Source organism: Myotis lucifugus, unplaced genomic scaffold (assembly GCF_000147115.1).
Source record: "Myotis lucifugus unplaced genomic scaffold, Myoluc2.0 scaffold_30, whole genome shotgun sequence".
NCBI lineage: Eukaryota > Metazoa > Chordata > Mammalia > Chiroptera > Vespertilionidae > Myotis > Myotis lucifugus.
In genome coordinates, this window is record NW_005871078.1 from 9,576,827 (window position 1) to 9,602,353 (window position 25,527).

The 25,527-nt window shown below is 39.7% G+C and overlaps 1 protein-coding gene across 4 annotated transcripts in view; it reads right to left on the reverse strand.

The window, feature by feature from the left end:
• The window catches only part of STK38L (serine/threonine kinase 38 like), a 75,693-nt gene that overhangs the window by 24,779 nt on the left and 25,387 nt on the right, over positions 1 to 25,527 (reverse strand). For 2 of the 4 annotated variants that reach the window (XM_006086776.3, XM_006086777.3), the window contains one exon: positions 1,579 to 1,723. In XM_006086776.3, the coding sequence (XP_006086838.1) occupies positions 1,579 to 1,712 (134 nt within the window). In that variant the 5' untranslated portion in view covers positions 1,713 to 1,723. Of the gene's footprint in view, positions 1 to 1,578; positions 1,724 to 25,527 lie in introns of those variants that run through there. The other 2 variants (XM_014454069.2, XM_006086778.3) reach the window with 2 other exon arrangements.

A 25,527-nucleotide genomic window follows, 5' to 3' on the forward strand; every position in this document is an offset into this window, starting at 1 on the left:
ACAGTTAATTTGTCAAAGTCTGAAATTAATCTTTATCCTGTCTACATTGTATTCCTATTCTTAAAGATACAAAGATATCTAAGAACACTTTCATTCCACTTCCCTCCTGACAGAGAGTCGACAGTTAGAAAATATTTTAATTCTTTTTTTAAAAAATGCCCAAGACAATGTCATTATTATTGTTTTTATACAGTCAGCTTTTGTTGGGATTTATCCACCTACTCACATTTAAACCTTCTGTTTGTGATCACTTTCCTTCTGTCTAAATTGAATCTTTTGGAATTTTTCCTGACGATGAACCCCTGGTTTAATTTGCCTCAGTTCCATTCTCTTTCCTCTCTTCCTTTGAGAACTTTAAGTAAAGGTACGTTAGCTTTTCTCACTAGTCTCTATGTTTCTTACCTCTCATATTTTCTTACTCTGTCTCTGAATAATTGTTTTATCTTCTAGTCCCAGTCCCAATTCTCGCCTCAGCTATGTCTCATCTGCAGTGAGACTTGTCCAAAATTAAGTTCTAACCCTGATTCTTCTTCTTGAGTCCTGTTTCACTGAGTTGCACCAACCCTTTTGCCCAGGCATGATATTTCAGAGCCAGTACTGACTTGTTTCTCTCACATTTCATATTTGGCTAGTTTCCATGTTTTTTCATCTTTCTCGCCCGTCAACTCTCCTCTTTGTTGCTGTCACAATCCTAATTCGAGCCTCCTTTCTATTTGCCTGGATTATATCACTAGCCTTTCCTGTTCCTAATCCCTCCTCCCACAGTCCATTCTATGCATCACAATTAAAGTACTCTTCCAGAGAAACACCTGCAATCATTTGATTCTTCTGTTCAAAACTCAGGGAGGCCCTCTACCACCATGGGAAGAGCTACACTAACAAAGCATTCAAGACTCCCAGGAAATCTTTACCTCTAGCTTGAGCTTAACTGAACGGTGCTTGAGTTAGCACTGAAGGTGATTTCTTCTGTTTCTGATGCCCTTCCTCTTGCTCTTTTATTTCTTTCTTCTCCCTTTTATGTGTGTATAAATAGGACTCTTTCTTTAGAGTCTGTTTAAACACTATCACCATTTATAATGTCATCCCAGTTGCCTTACGCAAAAGCAATCTCTCTCTTCTTGGCCCTTCTCTTAGTAATACTTTTCACTCTTTCACATAGTATCTATGTGCATTAGCTCCCTTACTCTAAGTTTCCTGAAAGCAAAACAACATGTCTTTCATTTTTTATTCTTCTAGACCTACTTATATATACTCAACATTATAAATGTTTTTGGATTAAAGTCAATTATTCATAATGCATCCCTCTAAAAGAAAGTAAAAAGCTATATCATAAGTTCATGGTTGAAAATGTTTTGTTTAAAACATCTCATTTGAAATAAGTATATGGGTTCACAGGACAAGGAACTACTCTGCAAAAATAAAACAAACAATTAGGTCCACCGTCAAGATAAGAAAGTTAAAAACAACACACAGGGATGGATCTCCAAAATTTATATTATTAATGGGCAACATATTTACATTCCATTTGCAGCATAACAGCTTATTTAAATAGAAAACTTTGACTAGTTGTTACTATACCTGGTTTCTCTCTCTTCATGCTGTAAGATTAGGTTGCTGTAAAAATTCTCCAACGTGAGCTTGGCCACAGTCACTCTTTCCCGGGTATGGTTGCTCATAGGAAAGGTGGCTGTACTCCCTGCCGTCATTGCCATAGTAACAGAAACTGAAATAACATAAATACAAATTATTCAGTAGAAAAAAGTTTTTATCCCTTATAACAGACTCTAGAAATGGTTTGATTTCTACTAAGCAAAATTTGACCCTAACAATTAAGATATCCAAATCTTTCACATTATAAACAATACAATGCTAGAAAAGAAAGATGCACCATTCCTAAAGCAATAGAAATTAGTTTTGAACTGGCAAAACCAGGGCTGAATAACAGTAAAGAAGCACTAGTGGGAGTCCAGGCACAATATAAATACATGCACACACAAAAGGTTGTACTCAACAAGCATTCAAAACAAGAAACGGTCAATCTATTTTGTTGTTGTTTTATTGATTACTAAATAAAATCCAAAGATTTTGATAATACTTATGTCCTCAATAAATGTAAGTGTCCTAAGAGTTAATGTAGTTTAATTAAATAGTAAGAAATAGCTTCTTCCATATAAATGTTATGAAACATGAAGTGTTACATCTAAAGCAATTCTTATCAGGGGAAAATACTTTTAGAAAGAAGCTCCTTTGACAGAGGCCAGGGTTGCCCTATTTCATTCTGAATTCTGTCATTTCAGATAGTATTATAACAAGGCGTAGTATACTTCTCCAAACTAGGATGTCCGTCTCATTTTCAAAAGACACTCAAATGCCTGTAGGAACCAGGCAGGAAACACAAATGTGTGAATTAAGCCAGGTGACAATGAGGAAGTTTTGTGTATGTCCAATTAACACCATTCAAGTGCCAACTTTGAAAAACCACTGGGACAGCCAAAGTACTGGTTTGAAGAAGATAATATGTACAATTGGACAAGATACGGAATGTAATAAAAAGGCTGCTTCATAGGGGGGCTGTTGAACTCTGGTGGCTGTTTGCTGATCCTAAGAGATTTGCCTACCACAGTCTACATCTGGACAAAAAAAAACTAGAATATTCCCATATGTTAAACGGATTTTTGCTTATTTGCATGGGGATCATAACAGAACAACCTAGAGAAGATCCAGATTGCATAGAATGAGCATCCAACATTGCATTCCTAGTGAAAACATACTCCCCCAAACTTGCTACCTATTCCCCAACACCCACCTCTCCTTAACTACACAAAGATACCAACCCTGTATATGGGCCTGAACTGCACTAGAATCCAGGGATAATGGGATGAACCAAAAGCCTTTCCTATGCTTCAATGTCAAATACAGATTAAAAGTAAACAATCTCCAGATCCACTGTCATCTTATTGAGTTTATACCTCAAAGTATTGTAGGACCCACAAATCCATACACAATCAATCTATTATTTTACCATCATAAACTTGTCCCTCTGCTAACTAATCTAAATTTTTTATAACAAGAAGCTGATCACATTATTTGTTTAAAACGCTCCAGTTTCCTCACTGCCTATAGCAAATCAAATTAACTTAGCATGATAAAGACAACTCACATACACTGAATGCTGGTAGATATCAGGGATTTTATGATATTTTATTACTGAATTTCCCTTTTTTCTCCTAAGGATTTAAGATAGTGGCACCTTCTTATGCATGACTGCATTTCATCCTCACAGCAGCCCTGTAAGTAAGGAACTAAAGCTTAAGAAAAGTCTCATAGCTAGTGAACTGTGGAGTTAGAACTCCAACTCCAAATGCTATCTCCAACTTGCCATTCCAGCCTTAGCTGCTCCCCTTGCTCATTGCTTACTCTTCTCCCAACATGCTTGGCTCTTTCATGCCTCCAAGGCCTCACATGACCCATCCCTGAATCAGTTATGTCCTGAAGTCCCTCCCTTCCTCCCTTCCTGAGAGAAAGGGGGAGAGAGAATGAAAGAGAATATCAATTTGTTGTTTCACTTATTTATGAATTCATTGACTGATTCTTCTATGTGCCTTAACTGGGGACTGAACCCGCAACCTTGGTGTATGGAGGACAACCCTCTAATCAACTGAGCTACCTGGCCAGGGCCTGTCCTGAACTCTCTTCACAGGAACCTTGATTCTTTAAGGCAGTCTTACTGTGAAGACTTCTCTAACATGCCCTACCAGAAGAGACCTAACATTTGCATTAGGTCTCTTCTTTCATAGGTGTTCTCTAACATCTGCACCAATATAGCTCAGGTAATGGTGCTTATCACTCCACTTCTCCATCCCACAAAACTAGGAGCATTTCTGGGCAAAAACTTTTCCTGATTCATTTTTTTTTGAGTATTTACCACAACAGCACTGTATCTGACACATAGCAGGCATTAATGAATGAATGACTCAACCTATCAAATAGGGGAGGGGAAAGAGCTGAAAGAACTGGCTAAAAGTAATAAAGACTGATTAATAAGCAACTGTGGAAAAAGAAATTACTGAACTTAGAAGTCAGAAATTTAGAAATTTAATCCAGGCCCTGCTGCTAAATGATCATATGCTCTTGTTCAAATCACCAGAACGCTCTGAACTGGTCACTTTTCCCCAGACAGGTATTATGTATTTGTTCTGCCTAGTTCACAGGCCATCTGAGATAATACACAACAAAACCATATGGCTTATACAAATGTAAGACATTATTTTTTTTTTTAAATATTTTATTGATTTTTCACAGAGAGGAAGGGAGAGAGATAAAGAGTTAGAAACATCGATGAGAGAGAAACATCGATTGGCTGCCTCCTGCACATCTCCCACTGGGGATGTGCCCACAACCCAGGTACATGCCCTTGACCGGAATCGAACCTGGGACCTTTCAGTCCGCAGGCCGACACTCTATCCACTGAGCCAAACCGGTCTCGGCTGTAAGACATTATTTTAGGCACTTAGTTTAATATTTTAAATGTGCAAAATGCTTTAAAAATAATAGTATTGTTTTTAAAAACAATTAATAATAAAAAATGAAACCCAAGAATTATCACAGCCAAATGCTTTTTAAGTGCTAAGCTGTTCTTCTTGGAATGCTATCAAAGGCAATATTATCAAACCATTTTTGGAAATATCAGAATCACTGGGTTCATGTTCTATGTTTCAGGATCGTTAGAAGTGGAGTTCTTCGGGTGCCGCAAGGAAAATAATTTCCTGAGGCCCCCACAGGAGGATGGAGTTTCATGGAAAGCTTTATTGATGATGTAAAATTAAGGGGGTTCCCTCCAAGATCCCATCTCTGTCTGTCTTGCCATGGAAGAAGTCTAATCTTGTCTTCAGCAGGGCCAGAATGAAGGCCACTGCCCAGAATTTCTGCTCCATATCAAAGTATAGTATAATCCAGCATCTGGCTAGCTTAGCTTGTGTTCCCATCTGTAGTCCATTGCCTGTGGTGTTCACACAGCAATGGGCCATGCGGTTGCTTAAAGACACATGGCTTTGGAGAAAGAACAGGTGAGTCCATAGGCGAGTGCAGGTCACAGAAAAGAGAGAACAAGAGACCAAGCTTGAGCAAGAAGGAGGGAATTCTTTGTCTCTAGGGATTTAAACTATTCAAGATTTTGAGCGTTTCTGATGTGGTCCACCCCGTAGCCAATCCATTGTTCCCCAGGCTAGACTGACAAGCAAGCACCTTTCCTATGTTACTCCGACTTCACTATGCATGTGCCCACCTCCCCCTTTGTTCATCCCTTCCCCCAGTGATCTGCAGTGAATGGACCGGTGGTTCCCTGGGGAACATGAAGCTGTAGCTTCCTGGTGAAGCTGCCCAGGTGACTATGCTTACAATGTCTGACTCTCCCTTTGCTCTTTTTCCCTTATTAATATTGATAAACTAGTTACTTATGATGACAACACCATCAACCCATTTTTGGAAATATCAGAATCACTGGGTTCATGTTCTATGTTTCAGGATCAGATGCAGAAAAGTCAAAGAAGGAAAATAGAACAGGAATGTTGTTTAGCAGACATCCTAAACCCTGTTTGTTAACTGGGATTTGGGGGTTGGGGTGCAGGGAAGGAAGCTGGGGAGGATAGATTAGAAGTTGAGAAATTCAAATAATTTGAGAAAATCCAGATTATACAAAATTAAACAAGTTTCTTGTTGCAAGACTTTCCAGCATCTTTAATATATAATTATTCACCCTGAAATCTCAAAAAGGTGATAAGGGATACGATTTGCAATAGTATTCTAGGGAGCCTTCTTTAGGCATATAAAATTTGAGTTCATATATAATTCTCTTCAAACACTAGTTAAAAAGTGCCCGTCACTTTATTTTTTAACAAACATTGGGGTGGGGGGGTGGGAGCACAGAAGTTCTAATACAGAGCAATGCCTAGGGATTTTAGAGTGCTAATTTGTCCAGATCTGTAGCTGATAGAGAATTTTCAAATTGGTTTGCCAGTTATGAGGAGGAAAAAAGGTCAAGACCCAACTCTAATTGTCCAAGGACTATATTTTCCTTTCAAAAAGTTTATGATGAAAAAGCAAACAAAACATTTTATAATGCCTCTTGAGAAAAACACACAAAGAAATAGCCCATAAGTAAATATTTCGGAAGTCAAAAAGAAAGCTATATAATGAACTCAGGGTGTGGTCTTGGAAGGCAGTTGACTGGCTGCCAAGGGGCCTCTTAGAACAGGCTGCTCTGCTCAGTCTGCCAAGGGGCAAGGTCTGGCCTTCAGCTGCCAGTGTCCCAGGGCAATCAAATTCTGGAAGCTACTTTATCCTAAGAGAGTTCGGGAGAGACTGATATACAAGACATAATGTCAACTGACTTATTTACACAATAAGAAATTGAGTAACAAGGAACAGATCCTTGCATCTTCTCGCAAATGCATTCTGTCCTTGTAGACAACTGGATGCAAAGCCATAATGAGGATCAGAAGATTGCTCAGTGAGCATGCATCAGAAAAAAGAGAACTGTTATTCAATTTAAATGTTTCATGGCATCAGGATAAGGCAAAATCTTTAAAATAAATTTTAAAAAGACTACTTGCTATCTAGCCCAGGCAATTTTGCCCACTTTAAAGTAGCTGGAGATGGCCAATATTAACCTCTGCTGCTGACTGGGATGAAACAATATTGGGGGACTAGAGGTGGGCAGAAATATTACTGAGCAAAAATTTAGGGAAAATTTTATGAAACATAAAAAAATGTTAGGGAATTCCAAATGATTCCAAACAACTAGGAATTGTTTGCATTAATAATACAGAAATAAATATGAATTATTTTAGGCAAAAATTTATGAACTTGAGGTCTTTATAAAAGAGGGAGAAACAGAAGATCAGGTTTCTCCCATCATAGGAAGATGTAATGAGTTCAACTCCAAAATCAGGCAGTGGATATCAAGTAATGAAACAACTTCCAGACAGTCTATAATTTAATCATGATCAGTATGTTTTTTCCGTTCTGTTACACATACATGCAAGTGTGTATGCCTTGTTTAAAAACCAAATCACAACAAATCCTATGTGTATTTATCTTTGTAATGAAAGTATTACAGCATCTGGCAAAGTACTGAACACACAGTAAGCATTTTATAAATAAGTGATGGATTTTCAATAATGTTTCACATATTATAATTTCCTTTGGATTATAAACTAAAGAATCATTTAGTATTATGTTAAACTTCAGAAACAAACCCTGCATGAGTGATACAATTGCAGAAAAGACCAAAAATTCTACCCATATTCTTGAATAAATAGCATCTTTTAGAGATCAGCTTTAAAATTAAGGGAAAATATTTTCTTGCTACCGGACACAAATAGGCTTTTCTTTTCTTTTTTTATTGTTTTATTGTTTAAAGTATTACAAAGAGTATTACCTATGTCTCCTTTTTTTTTTCCCGCCCTTGACAATCCCCTGGCCTCCCCTACCCCCCAGTGTCTTATGTCCATTGGTTATGCTTATATGCATGCATACAAGTCCTTCGGTTGATCTCTTACCCCCCTCCCTCCTGCCCCTCAACCCTCCCTGGCCTTCCCGCTGCAGTTTGACAATCTGTTTGAGGCCGGACACAAATAGGCTTTACAAAAATTCTATTTTAACAAAACTAAGAACAAAAGTGACCAAATTATTACAAAGAATGATCTAGATGACTGGCACTTATTATATTGCAAATTTATTCCTCTAGTGGATTTAATACTGTTCTTTGTCTTTTATTAAAGCCCTTTCTTTAGCCAGAAAAAGAACAGGATACAATGTGCAAGTCTAGAATTCCTGGACTGATAAAAACAACACCAGGTGCCCTTGAATTTCCTGTTCACGTGTTTTCTCCAGACTCCCCTATTCATTAATGGAGACACTACCAATAATAGTTAAGTCCAACATTCTTTCGTTTACCAAGCCTGGGGAAAGGCGATAGAAAATCTGGCACTCAGGCCATCTATAAATAGAGGTGGTGTCTCTAACCATTTACCATCAAACTTCTAAAGTGGGAAAACAGAACTGCTTTACCTGACTGGTAAAACACACTATTAAACTAAGGTTTCACCTTAGTTTTCACATATTACATTTCAGATGAAAGAGTATCTTTAATGCTACTGTATTACCTTGGATTATAAAAAATATATCCTAAATTCATCATTAGTTGTAACCATTATGTTCTAGGCTATAACAGGTCTTTAGGTTAAACACCATATATGCTGGTCCCTAATGCTTGAATAGCCACAACTTCTTTCCTCTCTGAGGTGCAATCCAAAGAGGAAGAAGTTCTGGTAAGGGAGCTAGGGTTGGTTAGAGCATCATTCCGATTCACTAAGGTTGTGGGTTGCATCCCTGGTCAGGGCATATATAAGAGTCAACCAATGAATGTATAAATCAGTGGAACAAATTGATGTCTCTCTCTCTCTCTCTCTCTCTCTCTCTCTCTCTTTCCTCTTTCTCAAAAATCAATAAATAAATCAAGTTAAAAAGCAAAGAGGAAGAAATTCACAGCCAAGTGAGCATTCCAGTCCCAGTCCTAACTTTTACTAGTTGCATGACTCCCATCCAACATTTATTGTACATATACACTATGTGCTAGCACTGAACAAAGTACTGAGAATAGGAAGACTGATAAAATACATTAAAATACATATATATAGCCGAAACCGGTTTGGCTCAGTGGATAGAGCGTCGGCCTGCGGACTGAAGGGTCCCAGGTTCGATTCCGGTCAAGAGCATGTACCTGGGTTGCGGGCACATCCCCAGTGGGGGGTGTGCAGGAGGCAGCTGATCGATGTTTCTCTCTCATCGATGTTTCTAACTCTCTCTCTCTCTCCCTTCCTCTCTGTAAAAAATCAATAAAATATATTTAAAAAAATACATATATATATTCTTTTCTCTTAAGGGGGTTCATAATCTTATGGGAACACAAAGAAGGGAGAAATCAGCTCTCCAGAGGAGGAGAGGTGTAAGGGCATGAAGTAGACTGGCACACTTGAGTGTAGAGAATGGCTTAAGTACATTTAGTGAAACATCAGAAGATGAAGATGAGACAGGAATCATGATAAAATACCTTCCTCCTTTTTTGCCATATTAAAAAATTATCTTGAGCATAAATGGGAGTCAGATAAGGCTTTCATTAAGTGAAGAACCAGCAGCCAATAAAAAACAACAACCATTTATTGAGTGCTTACCCAGGTACCAAGATCTCTTTTACATGTTTTAATGCATTTAATCCTCCTAACCAACCTTAAAATCTTATCTGATTACCGCTTGGATAGATTCTGCTAGTATAGGGTAGGTGCCAAAAAAAACTGGGAGTAGATTAGGCTAGAGCAGGGGTGGGCAACCCCTGGCACACGTGCCAAACATGGCATGCCAGTAACTTTTGCTGGCACGCGAAACCCTCCCTTATAATCTTCCATTTACAATTTTTTTCTTAATATCGACTTTTTTATTTTTCAGATAAATTCAGTGTAGGTGCATCTTAGATAAATAATTTTACATAACAAGTTATCTTAAAGACCATAGACATGAATTGATGAGAGAGGGGAAGAGCAATTTCTATGCCTCTGTCTTAACTCTCTCTGCCTTCCTAGATCCGACCAGTGTTTTGGTTTCACCCACATACGCTTGTGAATCTTTGTTCTCAGTGATGAATTTTGTTAAGTCTCGTAATAGGAGTAGCCTGACGGATGAAAGTAGTAGCTCGTGCATATCTCTGAAGGTCACGAAATATAAACCTGATGTAAAATCTCTGTCATCAGTGATGCAGCAGCAAAAGTCCCACTGAAAATATCAAATGGAGTCATAAAGTTTTCTGTCGGACTATCAGTGTACATGTATACATTAAAAAAGAAATGTATTTTTCATCATCATATACTGTGTTTTTGTCGCTCGAATGAATTTTATTATTTCTTCAAGGTTCTTCACATACGTACACCTTAAGAGATATCAAGTAGGTATAACATGTTCTCAAAAAATTAGGGTTGGCACGCAGAAGAATTTTGAGTCAGAGATTTTGCTGGTTTTGGCACGCACTCACAAAAAGGTTGCCCACCACTGGGCTAGAGGAATATAAATCAGGTTAGGGGGACTCAATAATTAATAGTCATGGGTTACAAACTGACAGCCTGAAGGCATATTTTGTTTGACTTGCACTGTGATTTAAAAATGGAAAGATTTCATATAAAAATCCAGATTTCTGGTTCCTCTTAAACAATCACATCTATCAAATATGAGCCCACATTCTTGACTGGAAATAGCTGGAACAGAGAAGCATCAGCCTCCTAGCAATACCACATCCAGCCACAGTCCACCAACTTTCTACCCCTTCATGCCCACCTTCCTTCACTCATATTACCTGTAAGCTTTATTATCTGCTTCCTGTAAACACTGAGACTATAATCCTTTTAAGATAGTAGCAGAAGAGACTAAAAGAAGGTCTCAGCTGGAAAGAGTGAAATCTAAAATTATCTCTGGGTTTCAGATTTGGATGACTGGGTAAATGGTCCTATCATTTATTGATAAGGATAGGTAGTATCAGAATAGCTAAATTGGTGGGGAAAAGAGTAAGTTTAAGGCTGATCTTGTCTGAGTTATTTAACCAGACTCAGGATTCTCATCTCTAAAATGGAGATAATGGCCCTAGATGGTTTGGCTCAGTGGATAGAGCGTTGACCTGCAGACTGAAGGGTCCCAGGTTCAATTCCAGTCAAGGGCACATGCCCAGGTTGTGGGCTCGACCCCCGGTGGGGAGCATGCAGGAGGCAGCCGATCAATGATTCTCTCTCATCATTGATGTTTCCATCTCTCTCTCCCTCTCCTTTCCCCTCTGAAATTAATAAAAGTGTATTTTAAAAACAACAACAATTTCTTAAAATATAATAAAATAAAATGGAGATAATGTATGCCAACTGTACAGCCTTGATGTGATGCTTCGATGGTGGCAGAGCACAATGATGAAGGGCCAGATTGCCTGGACCTGAATTTTGGCCCAGACACTCACTAGCTGTCTGACTTTAAGCAAATTACTTAAAAGTTCTATGCTTCACTTCTCTGTAGACTACAATAAAGATAACAATGGTCAACTGTGTACATGCTGATTATGCTAATACAAGACTTTTAAGAATTAGGAAAGTTAATACTTGTAAAAAGACTTAGTGTCTGGCACAGAGAAATGTGAGGTGTTTGATAAATCAATAAATTATGTGAGAAAGTATTTTAAAACATCTCTTGACTCATATTAAATGGCAAAAATGATTAATTTTCTTCCCTTCCCTGCCTAATCTTCCTGGATCACTCCTCCTGCCTTGTGCTGCTATCCTAAGGTAGTTTGTAAATGTTGTCTCTAGGCATATTCCCTATTTCTCCTACTCTTATACCTATTTGATTAGACAAATTAGATTGTTTTTTTAAAAAATATATTTTATTTTTACAGAGAGGAAGGGAGAGGGATAGAGTTAGAAATATCGATAAGAGAGAAACATCGATCAGCTGCACTGGGCATGTAAATGCCCTTGACCAAATCGAACCCGGGACCTTTCAGTCCGCAGGCTGACGCTCTATCCACTGAGCCAAACTGGTCAGGGCTAGATTGCTTTTAATGGAGAGAGGAGAGAAATATATCAAAAAGTACACAGCAGTTTCTTAAACTGAAAGATCTGAAGTAATAAAAGAGGTATTTGTAGAAGTTGTATTAGAAGTTAATATTGATTTGGGGGTATAAATAGGCTAGAAAAAAGTGTTCTAGGAAAGAACTAATCACTTCTCTCACAAGATGCTGCAATTCTTATGAGGCAACAGACATCCAATTTATAATCTAGTGACTGCATTTAGTATCAAGAGCTTTTGTTTTGTTTTCAATTAGTTAATGTGACTCTCGACATTTGGTGTGTGCCCTATTCAATAGTCCAGAAGAGTGAATTCATAGATACTTTTTTTTTCTTTTTTGTGAGTCATAAGCCTGGTGGTGATGGTACAATGGTACAGAAATTAACATTATCATTTTTTTATTTTCAGTATTGTTTTAGAAAGAGATATATTTTTCCTGCAGACAAAATATACTTTAATGGTTGAGTTTCCAAAAGCTTATTTGGCCATATGCTGTTAATGGCAGACGATTTGGCTATGTTGATCCAAATGATTACTAAAAATTCCTCTGAACTTTAAAGTTTGTTTGTTTTTAAGATTCCACACATAAATATTACCCTTTTTTTGCTTCAACCAATTTGAAGTCAGTTGGGACTCTTAAATCTGGATATCCATTTCTCTCCCCAAGTTTGGGGAGTTTTCAGTCATTATTGTTTTATTTTATTTATTTAGTTGAATTTATTGGGGTGACATTGGTTAAGAAGATTTATAAGTTTCAAGTGTACATTTCTACATGATATGCTGATTGCATTGTATATTCACCACCCATACATTATTGCTTTCTCTTTCTCTTCTCTAGGATTCCCATAATGCATACTTGTATTTCTTAATCCTATCTCATAAGTCCATAGGCAACTTTTTTTTTTTCATTCCTTTTCTTTTTGCTCCTCTGACTGGATAATTTAAAATGACATATCAGCCGAAACCGGTTTGGCTCAGTGGATAGAGCGTCGGCCTGCGGACTGAGGGGTCCCAGGTTCGATTCCGGTCAAGGGCATGTACCTGGGTTGCGGGCATATCCCCAGTAGGAGATGTGCACGATGCAGCTGATCGATGTTTCTCTCTCATCGATGTTTCTAACTCTCTATCTCTCTCCCTTCCTCTCTGTAAAAAAAATCAATAAAATATATTTTTAAAAAAATGACATATTGGAGCTCCAGTGGCGCAATCGGTTAGCGCGCGGTACTTATAAAAAAATGACATATCATCTAGTTCACTGATTCTTTTTTCTGCTTGGTCAAGTCTGCTATTGAAGCTCTTAACTGAATTCAGTTTCGTGGTATTCTTCAGGTGTAAGATTTCTGTTTGATTTTTTTAGTTTCTATCACTTTGTTGAACTTTTCATTTTGTTTACACATTGCTTTCCTTATTTTATTTAGTTCTCTGTATCTTCTTGAAGTTCACTGGACTTCTTTAAGAGGATTATTCTGAATTCTTTGTCAGATAGTTTATAGATCTCCCTTTCTTTAGGGTCAGTTACTGGAGTTTTATTAGTTTCCTTTAATGGTGTCATGTTTACCTGATTGTGTTTTTTGATTCCCTATGTTGGTATCTACACATTTAGGTAAGTGGTCTCCTCCTCTACACTTCCCAGGTTTGCTTTGGCAGAGAAAGACCTTCACCAGACAGCTCAGCCTGGGGTACTGGTAGTGCCTGTGGGCAAGCAGGACTTTCTATCGGGGTCTCTACTTGGGTGAGGCCACTGTCATGCTCTAAAGTCAGGAGGGTTGTTGTGACTGGACTGTGCAGTTAGGTGAACTCGCTGGCTGAGCTCCACATTCAAACAAGGCCACCGGGGAGGTTCCCTGATGGGGTGGGGAAGCTGGCAGTGTTCCTGGGTAGGATGATGCCACTGGTTGGACTCCATGATTGGACATGGCTATGACCTGATCTATGTAATCATACCTGGTTGGGTGGGATCCTTGGCAGTGCTTCCTGACCAGGTGGTGCTGCTAGCTGGACTCCATGCTGATGCAGGGTCGCAGGCAGGGCTCTGAGGTCAGATGGGGCCTTTGGCTATGTTATGCAATCAAACAGGGTCACAGGCTGTGTTCTGAAGTTGGGCAGGGCCTCAGGCTGGGCTTTGTGATCAGGTAGGCCACTGGTTATGCTCCACTCTTAGACTAGCCAGGTTCTTTGGTTGGGAGGGGCCTCTAGTAGTATCCTGCATTTAATGGTCTAGAGCAGTGGTTCTCAACCTTCTGGCCCTTTAAATACAGTTCCTCATGTTGTGACCCAACCATAAAATTATTTTTGTTGCTACTTCATAACTGTAATGTTGCTACTGCTATGAATCGTAATGTAAATATCTGATATGCAGGATGGTCTTAGGCGACCCCTGTGAAAGGGTCGTTCGACTGCCAAAGGGGTTGCGACCCACAGGTTGAGAACCGCTGGTCTAGAGGCTGTGCTCCATGGATGGGTTAGGGTTGCTGTCCAAGCCCCCACATCAGGTGATGTTACAGGACATATTCTGCAAATGGGTGGGGTCGTTGGCTGGCTCTCTGCCTGAATGAGGCTGCAGGCTGCATTCAACAACTGGGTGGGGCCATAGGTTGGGTTCTGCTGCACAGCAGGGCTATAGGGTAGGCTCCATAGCTTGGTGGTAACATAGACTAGACTCCAAGGCTGCTCAGAGTCATGGGGGGGGGGGGGCAGGGACAGTACTTAAAAAGGCTGCTTATCAGTATTCAAGCAAGGCTGTAAGAGGTCTGGGGTGGAAGGTGCGTCAGCCTCAGCCCTGGATTGTGGTGTCTTGCACAGATAGTTGCTAGTTCATCTTCTGTAAGGGGGATTAAAGTTGGGAATGACCTATGTCACCATCTTGATATCACTCCCTGTGCTTATGTTAACTGGCAGAAATGTAATCCTTTCTAGTAGGGATTATGGCAATTCGTATCAAGAAACTTAAAGATTCTTTATCTTTTGACATAATTCCACCTTTAGCAATCTATCTTAACATATAATCAAAATTGCAGCAAAGATTTATAGTTTTTTAAAATCAATGCATTGTTTGAAATAACAAGCAAAACAAATGTTTAAAATTAGGCAAAATGATTGATGGAATGATGATGATAGCAAGAAATTACATAGACATAATAGTGAAAAAAATGTCCCTCAAAAAACTTAATAGCCTGAGAAATGCTATATAAACAAGATACAAAGTTCTATCTTTTTTTAAATATATATTTTATTGATTTTTTACAGAGAGGAAGGGAGAGGGATAGAGAGTTAGAAACATCGATGAGAGAGAAATATCAATCAGCTGCCTCCTGCACACCTCCTACTGGGGATGTGCCCGCAACCCAGGTACATGCCCTTGACTGGAATCGAACCTGGGACCTTTCAGTCCGCAGGCCGACGCTCTATCCACTGAGCCAAACCGGTTAGGGCCAAAGTTCTATCTTTATGTAAAATATGAACTCTACTATATGAAAAAAGGGGGTAAATTATAGACAATTTCAATTTTGTCCTTTATAATTTTTTCTAATTTTTCCATAAGGGAAATAATCATTTTTATAATAAGAAAAAAGTATTTAATAGTAGTTGTGTGTGAGTAGACATAGGAACAGTAAAAGAGAATCAATTTGTACTTTTCAGCAGAGTGTTGTTGTTTTTTAAATTCTTACTCTAGCATATGTTTTTATTGAATTCAGAGAGACAGGAAGGGAGAGGGAGAAAGTGAGGAAAAGGGACAGGGAGAAGAAGACAGAAGGAGAAAGGGAGGGAGGGAGAGAGGGAGGGAAAGGAAAGGAAAGGAAAGGAAAGGAAAGGAAAGGAAAGGAAAGGAAAGGAAAGGAAAGGAGAGAGGAACATTGGCTGCCTTCCATATGCACCCCAAACAGGGATCAAATCCACAAGCCAAGTATGTGTCCTAACCAGGAATCGTGGGACTGTTTGGTGCACAGGACAATGCTCAACCAACTGAGCCACCCAGCCAGGGTGACAGGTGTTTGTTTGTTTTTCTAGGTACCATTGAACTTGGATTCTTTTCCTATGAGCCAAATTCTTAATTCTGGTTTTGTGGAGGGTTATAAAGAACAGCAAAAAGGGTCTGCAGTCATGGATTAAAACTAAAGACAAACCATGAAACAAATGGGAATCATGAAATTTTTTCAGTCATCTCTTACACCTCTTTCTAGGGAGAGTTTTTTGGTATTCACAAACTGTCACTCTTCTTCTCAAATTAGCTTTTCTACTGGTGACTCAAAGGCCCTTATCAAAACAAAAAAGCAGGCAGCATAAGTCTTAAGTTAACTTCAAGTCCTATTCAAGGTAAGAAAACTACTCCTCCAAAATCATGAGACAAAATAAATGCTCAAGCTTTAAAGAAGATCCCCACTTTCCTTTACTCCTACTTAGTCTATTCTAAAGGAGATAGTGCCTGATACAAAACACCAGTACAGCCAAAAATGCCTATTTTGTGCTAAAAGGTGAAGGCCTGGTGTGACCAGGAGACAACCAATAAATGGACAAAGCAGGAAAACGATGAGTGGTGAGAGGTGGTGTGACATGCTGGTTAAGGAAAGGGGAGGAGCAAGCTTTGGAAAGCAGCCTGAACACATAAATCACTCAGCAGTCCAACTATAACAAATGTGCTCATCTTAAAAGTGCACTTCTAATAGAAATGAGAGAGAGAGAAAGAAACAGACCGACATTGACACAAAATTAAACTTGAAAATAGATGAGTTTAAATGAGAATGTAAAATGCAAATTTCTAAAACATGGCTTTAATTGAAAATATAAACTCCTATTTTAATTTTCCATTCATTCGAAATATTCAAAGCTTCATCATCACTGCATAGCTTCAGGGGAGATCTATATGGAGCCCACCACTGTACAAATTTCTTTCATATTTCTTAATTTTAATTTGAAAATTACTGTGTTATTTTGTTTATGGTTCCCCTTCAAATAAAAACCACTTGCTGAAAGAGATCACACTAATTTAACAACTTAAAAGCCAGAAGCAGCAGTCCTTTTTGAGGGCAAAAATTAGATTAGACTAAAATTAAAACATGGTATCATCAAGTTTATAATTTTAAGATATGAGTAGCTATGAGTTACTTTTAGTTATTTTGAGTCAACTCTCCCAAGAGACTTTTTGACCACCACAAGTGACCAAAGAACTCTGTTCCCAGCTAAAAGCAGTCATACCATGTGACTCATCAAACTCAGATATTGTGTTAAACACACACACTACCTGACTTCTGTAACTGTGAGAAAGTCCAGGAGGCATCCACCTCATTAAAACACCATAGTACAAAAAGGCAGACAAAATATTTTTTTAAATATATTTTATTGATTTTTTACAGAGAGGAAGGGAGAGGGACAGAGAGTTAGAAACATCAATGAGAGAGAAACATTGATCAGCTGCCTCCTGTACACCCCCTACTGGGGATGTGCCCGCAACCAAGGTACATGCCCTTGACCGGAATCGAACCTGGGACCTTTCAGTCCACTGGCTGATGCTCTATCCACTGAGTCAAACCGGTTAGGGCAGAAAAAACATTTTTTAGTGCTAGTGATCTTTGTAATACATACCTGCACAGCTTATTATCTAAGATCAAACAGGGCCATACCATTTTATTGTCTTACAATCTCTAGAACACAATTCTGGTTTATTTGTAAAAAAAAAAAAAAAAGTATAGGAGAGAAAAAATACCTAAAATGGAACAAAAAGTACCTTGTATAGTTTGTTGTTATCAAGGATATCCTGTAATTCAAGTGAGTATACTGGCAAACCCTTCCATTAATCAGCTTATAAGCTTAATTATGTTCAGCTGTTTTTTCTTCTTCTTGATTTTTAGAGAAAGGGTAAGGGGGGAGAGGGTAAGGGGGAGAGGGAGAGGGAGAGAGAAATACTGATTTGCTGTCCCATTTATTTTTTTTTTTATGCATTCATTGGTTGATTCTTGTCTGACCAGGGATCGAACCCATAACCTTGACATATCAGCATCAGCTCTAACCAACTGATCTACCCAGCCAGGTCTGTTCAGCATTTTTCTAGAATCCACAATAAGTCTAAGATTGTAAATTTAGTTCACAAACTGGTAAGACTATTAGAATCACAGAACTTGAAAACAGCAACTCTGTTATCTAGTCCATGTCCCTCCTTTTACAGAAGTGAGGCCACAGTCAATTGGCTATCTGGTGGAAATGCTTGGACTAGAACACTCAACCCTCATGAGCAGCTCCCAATCTAGCTGTAGAGAGCATAGTGCAGTGGCAGCTGTAGGACACGGTACAGACCCTGCAAAGAAACTGGCTATCAGAACACTGACAGCCAACGGCTGAGTTCTGGATGACAGCCAACGGCTGAGTTCTGGATGACATGGTATCTATTAGTTCTAACACCGACGTCCATGTCTGTGGATCTATGGATCAAATAACTGGCTTCTACCTGCTTTTCTCAGAAGGCTGAAGAATGACATTTTACTCTATACTTTCTAGAAACCAAAATACCATGACTAAAAGCTTCTTGGAAGCTATTACGATTTTAATTACAGAAGCTAGACACCGTTAAGTGGTGTAGATTTAGCTTGGGTTCCTACCTCTGTCTATAATTATTTCCTTGTAAAATGTGCCCCAAAGTAAGGTTCTCAAAATCTTATACATTGGATGGGGTCACGGGCACTCCTTGTTCATGACAACCAAGCATAAGTTCAAACCCAAGTATACATATGTATATTCAAATGTCTGGAATTTGCTATCGGTATTTTATAGCAGAAAAAATAAATTTTCTAAAATAAAAATACACTTTTTTCTTTCCAAACTGGAAATATCTTTTTTTTGTATTTATGAAAGCAAAGTGTTTCATGTACAAATGTGAAAATATTCAGAAGCAGATAAAATGTAGAGTGAAAATGACCTCGCAATCCTGCCTCCCATAATACTCAGTTTTAACTGCTGGGCGATAGACTAGAGTTAGACGGCCTGGATTTAAATTCTTGCTCTGCCGCTTACAAACTGTAGTGTGTCAGTGTCCTTATCTATAAAGCAAAGATAATGACAGCATGTGAAAATTAATAACTAGTTTTATTAAGTCTCTTTATAAAGAATAGGTATTGTTCCAAGCACTTAAAATATATTAGCTAATTTTAAGAAACTGATTGATTGATATGTATTAAAGCACTTGAAACAGTGCCTGAGACTTAGTAGAGTGGTCATTAAATGTTCTATGTCATTCCAAAACTTTAATGCATATATAAACACACACACACACACACACACACACAGTTTGTTTTTGTATTTTTAAGGGTGACACAAAGTTTTCTTTAATTATTCTTTGGAGGAAGAGATGCCACACTTCCACTCAATTAAGAGAAACATTTTTTATTCTTCCCCACTTATCATGCCATGAATTCATAGGGAATGGGTTCCAGCAGCTCAGGCTCCTTTCCATTGGTTCTCACCAGGCTGACGCTTCAGTTGAACCCAGTACCTTTCTCTTCAGTTGAACCCAGGTACCTTTCATTTTCCTTTACACGTTTCAGGAAGCATCTCGGCTCTTAGAGAGCTTAATATGCTCAATACGCACATTACCTCTCTTGGCAAGAATCTTGCCCTTAACTTGCTTGTTCACAACAATGCCCACTGCACGCTGGGTGACACTGTAGGCTCTTCCAGTTTTGCCATGATGACATTTGGGGGGCCTTCCTTTTTGAACAGTGCCCATTCCCTTGATGTCCACAATATCACCTTCTTGTAGATGCTCATGTATGTGTCCAAAGGAACAACTCTGTGTTTTCTAAAAGGCCTAGAGAACATATAGGGGTGCCTCTCCTCTTCCCCTTTGTGTTAGTCATTTTGATGAATTACTGGGAGATGGCAGTTCTGGCCATAAGGGCACACACACAGTTTTAATAAAATGGGCTCATATAAAGTGTTCTGAAACTTGCTTTTCCCTTACTATCTTACAGACATCCTTTAATGTTTGTTAATACAAATAGATCCTTTTTATCCTTTTTAAGAAGCACATAGTAATAATATTTCCTAACATGAATTGTTTTTGGCTAGACACTGTGCTTTATGTGTATTATCTCACTTAATCCTTATACCAATCCTAAAACGCATGTGCCATTATTATTCCCGTTTAGAGACGAGGAAAGTGAAACTCAACTGGATTAAGTAACTTGCCTAAAATCATACAGCTAAATGTGGTAGAGCCAGGATTTAAACTTAGGTCCCTCTGAAACTAAGCAAACACGGCACACTCCATCTTCTACAGTGCTGCAGTTTTAAACCAATGCCCACTAATAGATGTTAAGATGGGTTCCATTGAGGGAGTATTTTTAGCAACTCCACAGTGAAGGTAATTAGATCATGTATTGTTCACTCTTTCTCTTATTTCCTTATTATATACTTCCAGACATGCAGTTGCTGAATCAGAGAATATTCACATTTAAAATTCTGATACACACTGCCAGACTGCTTTCCAGAGAGACAGTCACAATTGACCATCAAGTCATTAAGAGTCAATACAGGGCACTGTCCATCTTTTTCATCTTCAACAGCCTGATTAAAAAGGACCTATGATGTCTTAGTTTTGCTTATGCATTTCTTTGACTGAAATGAGTTAAATATATTTTAAAGTATTATTTCTGCCTGATTTAAGTCTCTTGCCTACTTTTATATTGAAGAAATTCTTTAAACCATTCAGACTATATTTGAACAATATTCACAGCCCATTCTGAGGTATTTTAAATAGCTGAAATCATACCATATGCCAATATTTAAATAATTTCAATTTATTCAACTTAAGAAAAAAGTTAGAATATCCTTTAGTTCATCCAGGATCTATAGTTATTATATTAGAAGAAGGGTACTTTCCCATAAATCAGTAGGATAAAATGAAAACTGTCACACAACTCAAAGATTAAAAATATAAGTAAAAACATTGGTTTCCAAACTAAAACTTTCTATTATTCAGATGTGGCATTAAGAGCCTATAGTTTGGACCCTAACTATTTGGACTAGCATATATAATTTTTAAAAAATATGTTTTTACTGCTTTTTAGAGAGAGTAAAGAAGAGGGATAGAGAGATAGAAGTACCAATGAGAAAGAAACATCATTGATCCGCTGCCTCCTATACACCCTCTACTGGGGATCAAGCCCACAACATGGGCATGTGCCCTAAAGGGGAATCAAACCAGTGAATTATTGGTTCCTGGGTTGACACTCAACCACTGAGTCACACCGGCCAGGCTATAATTTCCTTTATTAAGGCAACTAATCAATTCCCTTTGTTCTTGTCATGATCATCACTGTCATTATCATGGCTACCATTTATTAAGCACTTTCTCTGTGCCAGACAGTGCTGTGTGCATTATCTCAATCATCATAACAACCATATGAGAAGGTACTATTTCCCCATTTTACAAATGAGAAACTGAGGCTCAGAAAAGTTAATTTATTTGCTACAGGCCAGCTAGAAATGGCAGAGCTGGGATCTGAACTGTGTGTACAGGACTATTGTTCTAACATCACGCCTACCCTTTATGGACCAGACTCAATTACTTTAACAAAGCTAAAGCCAAAAATAAATCCGTGCCTTCCTAAAGGCAAATCAAGAAAATTACTGGTCTGTTTTTATATGATCACCTTACTTATTCTTGGTAAATCTTAAATTGTTGTATAACTTCTGGTTTTAAAGAAACAACTCACCCATCCTTCTATCAGAAACAAGGCTGCGTTAACGGTCTTCCCACTTAACCTGTCCTCTTGTCCAAAACAGCTCTATAACTGCAGCAAGAGTTTTATAATCTGTTAGAAATTTAGCAATTATTTCACAGATTAGTTAAAATATATATTGTCTAGCCTATGCTGTCCTGTTATTTGTAAATAGACAAAAAGTATCAGAATGCTTTCCTGTATGTGCGGTAGGATTAACCAACGCTGAGTGGTAGCCAGAATCCAGGCAAAGATGCTTCGTTAGGGTTGAAGTCCAGGTTTAATGTGCATCTAGATGGGTTCTCAGGAGCCCTGAAATAACCTCAGGAGGCCACAAAGGTCTCCTTGGCAGCCTTACAATCAGAAAGTTCTTCTTACATCTAACCTAAATCTCTTTCACTGAAATTGAAACTCACTTCTTTTTCTCATATTCTCCATAAAAATGAAGAATTTCACTGTAGCAATGAACTTGCTCAAATTCTGACAGAAAATAAGAAAAAGGTAGATGGGATCAGTACTGATATTCTTTAATTCTCTTTACTGAAAAATCAAACGTTCTTATATAGTCAGTCCATTTTGCAAAGAGAAGAATTGCTTGTCTCCAAGAAAACTATGAAACTGATTTGAAAATAAAGTTGCTTTTCTGAAGTCTTCATGACTTGTAACTATTGAGAGTTTAAAAAACAAAAACCCTTCATAGTGCTTTCAAAGGTCTATTAATAATAAAACCAGCCCTAGCCGGTTTGCTCAGTGGATAGAGCACCGGACTGTGGACCATAGGGTCCCAGATTTGATTCCGGTTGTAGGCTCCTCCCTGGTTGGGGTACGTGCAGGAGGCAACCAATCAATGCGTTTCTCTCACATCGATGTTTCCCTCTGTCTTCCACTCACTCTAAAAATCAATGGAAAAATATCCTCAGGTGAGGATTTTTTAAAAATATTAAGTAATAATAATAATAATAATAATAATACCACAGGTAACTCTTATCAAACACCTCTGTGTCAGGTACAATGCTAAATGTTTAGCATGCATGACATTCTTCTATTTTCACAATTCTATAAAATATGTTTCTCACACTGATAAAAGAAACTGAAACTTAGTTGCCATCCCAAAGACATACAAGTAAATGGAACCTAGTCTGCTTCATACCACAGCCTAAGCTCATAACCCATTCAGCTACATCATCTCTCATCTGACCTTTATTTTTAAGTGGGTTAGCCTCCCTTCATAGAGGACTTTGTTCCTCAAAGCAACAAGTTCTTTATAATAAACTAGATACCCAGTGCACGAATTCATGCACCGGTGGGGTCCCTCTGGGTGGCCTGCAGGGATAGGGCCAAAAACTACAGTCCAATGCTGCCTGCAGTTCCTACCTGCCTCTCCCACTGATCCCGGCCCCATTGAGCCCACGATCAGGAGAGGCTCGCGCCGCCGCAGTAGCACTTGCCAGCTGTAGCCCTGCATCTGGCGCCCTCTTGAGGGGAGTGGCCTGTGGGATCGGGCAAAACCGGCTCTCTGACATCACCCCAAAGGGTCCTGGATTGCGAGAGGGTGCAGGCCAGGCTGAGGAACCCCACCAGTGCACGACTGGGGCCAGGGAGGGACACCGGAGGTTGGCCAGCTGAGGAGGGCTCCAGGGTGTGTTCAGCCTGTCTCAATCAGTCCCGATTGGCTGGACCCCAGCAGCAAGCTAACCTACTCGTCAAAGCATCTGCCCCCTGGTGGTCAGTGCACGTCATAGTGACTGGTTGACCAGTCAACTGTCTGCCCCTTGGTGCTCAGTGCACATCATAACGAGCAGTTGAGAGGCCTTAGCATATCATTAGCATATTACGCTCTGACTGGCTGAACAGTCAACCAGTCACTGGACGACTGGACAATTGGCATATTAGGCTTTTATTATATAGGACTAGGGGCCCAGTGCACAACTTTGTGCACCTTGAAAGGAACCATGAGCTGCAAGGCTGCAGTGAGCATGGGGGAGGATCTCAGCTCATCTTCTGCACCTCCGCCCGGCCCCGCCTGCCACAACCCTTGGTCCACTATCTGCTGGCAGCCCCCCGCCACTGCCACTCCCATGTGCTGATGGCACCAGCCCCACTCGCACCCACTGATGGTGCAAAATGATTGGGGCCGGTGCCAGCAGCGGATGTGAGCAGTGGCCTCCTGCCCCTATTGCCCCTCAGGAGCAAGGGGAGGTGTAAATCCCTCAGGGGCGATCAGGGCCAGCAGCTGCCGCTTGCACCTGCTGACGGCACCAAGCAATCGGGACCGGTGCCAAGCAGAGGCAGCGGGTGCAAGTGGCAGCTCCGGCGCCAGCTGTGGGTGCTAGCAGGAGGCCATCGCCGGCAGTGGGTACAAGCAGCAGCTGCCAGCTCTGATCGCCCCTCAGGAGCAGGGGGAGGTGGAGAAGCACTGAGCTTCTCCCAAGGACAGCAATGAGCGATCGGAGTGTCGGCAGCAGGCGGCAGAGCGTGGAACATGGTGGGCATCAGCTGAGGTGGGATGGTAGAGCTGAGGCTGGCAGCAGGTGCAAATGGCAGCTCCGGCACCGACAGCAGGTGCAAGTGGGGCCGGCGCCAGCAGCAGGTGCAGACGCTGGCAGCAGGTGCAAGCACCCAGTAGGACCGTGGCACGTGGGAGCAAAGAATTTTCAGTAACCACCAGAGGCTCACCCCAATGACAGCAACCGGCACCCCACCTTGGTCTGGTGCCCCTGCTCACCTGCTCCACCATCCCACCTCAGCTGATGTCCACCATGTTCCACACACTGCTGCCTGCTGCCAATACCTGCCATGTTTCGCGTGTGTCCCCTGGTGGTCAGCGCACGTCATAAGAACCTATTGTTTGGTCTATTTGCATATTAGGGTTTTATATATATATACTTTACTTTCCTTAGCTCTTCCCATTATAAAAATTTGTGGAAATATAGCAATTCCAAGGGTTTACAAAACTAATGAGTGTCATACTTAAGAATATAGCAAAAAAATTGTAAAACTACGAAAAAATATGTACAAGATTTAGGAGCATGATTAGCAACTATAGTACTTTTGCACTAAATAACTTCTCTGTTCTTTCCATCTACTTATCTATCCATCTATCCATCATCCATCTGTATCATCTATCTATTCTCACACCGAAACCAAACTATTTTATCTTTAGAGCTGTAAAATATATTTTGGCATCTGGTTGGGCAAATTTCTCTTTTTCCTTTGTATTCCCCCCAAATTTTTACACACTGTATTAGAATCTGCTTCCAAAGTTCAACTAAAAATAATGTTGAGATTTTGTTTGGGTAACACCTTTTTGAAAAGAGAAAAAAGCATGATTTAAATGAACCCAGCCTCAGATTTGTGATTAAAATTACCATTTTAATTTCAGTTCCTTTGTGAAGTTATTTCTTCCACCCGAGGAACAAGTATCCAAATCCAAGGTTAAGGTTTTTAAAAGTTCCTTTTAAAAAGCTGCATCCAAAATTATAATGCCTGTATTAAATAAGAAATTCAATAACTCTATTAGGAGATGTCTGAAAGACAGTTGGGGCTTCATTCTGGCAAAAGATAGAAAAATAGAAGGAAGACACTAGCTAAGCTAATCATTTCTAGGTAAGGCTGATCAAATAATTGGCATCATTAGCATATTGTCATACACTGGACAGTATACTAGTAGGAAGAAACCCAAGTAGTAAGAGAGATGACATGAGCACTCTACTATCCTATAATACTCTTGAAAAAAGCAAGAGTAACCTACAAAAATAATCAGTACATGTGACAAATAAGCTTGGGTGCGCCTAGCTGCTGTGGCTCAGTGGTGAGGGCATCGTCCTGCTCACTGCAGGGTCTTGGGTTCAGTTCCTGGTCAGGGCACATACCCAAGTTGCAGGTTCGACCCCCGGTCGGGGTCGGGGTATGTGCAGGAGGCAGCCAAATGATGTTTCCCTTCCCTTCCCTTCCCTTCCCTTCCCTTCCCTTCCCTTCCCTTCCCTTCCCTTCCCTTCCCTCCCCTTTTCTTCCCTTCCCTTCCCTCCCTTTCCTTTCCTCCCCTCCCCTCCCCTCCCCTCCCCTCCCCTCCCCTCCCCTCCCCTTCCCTTCCCTTCCCTTCCCTCCCTTCCTTCCCTTCCTTCCTTCCCCCTTTCTTCCTTCCTTCCTTTCTTTTCTTCTTTTC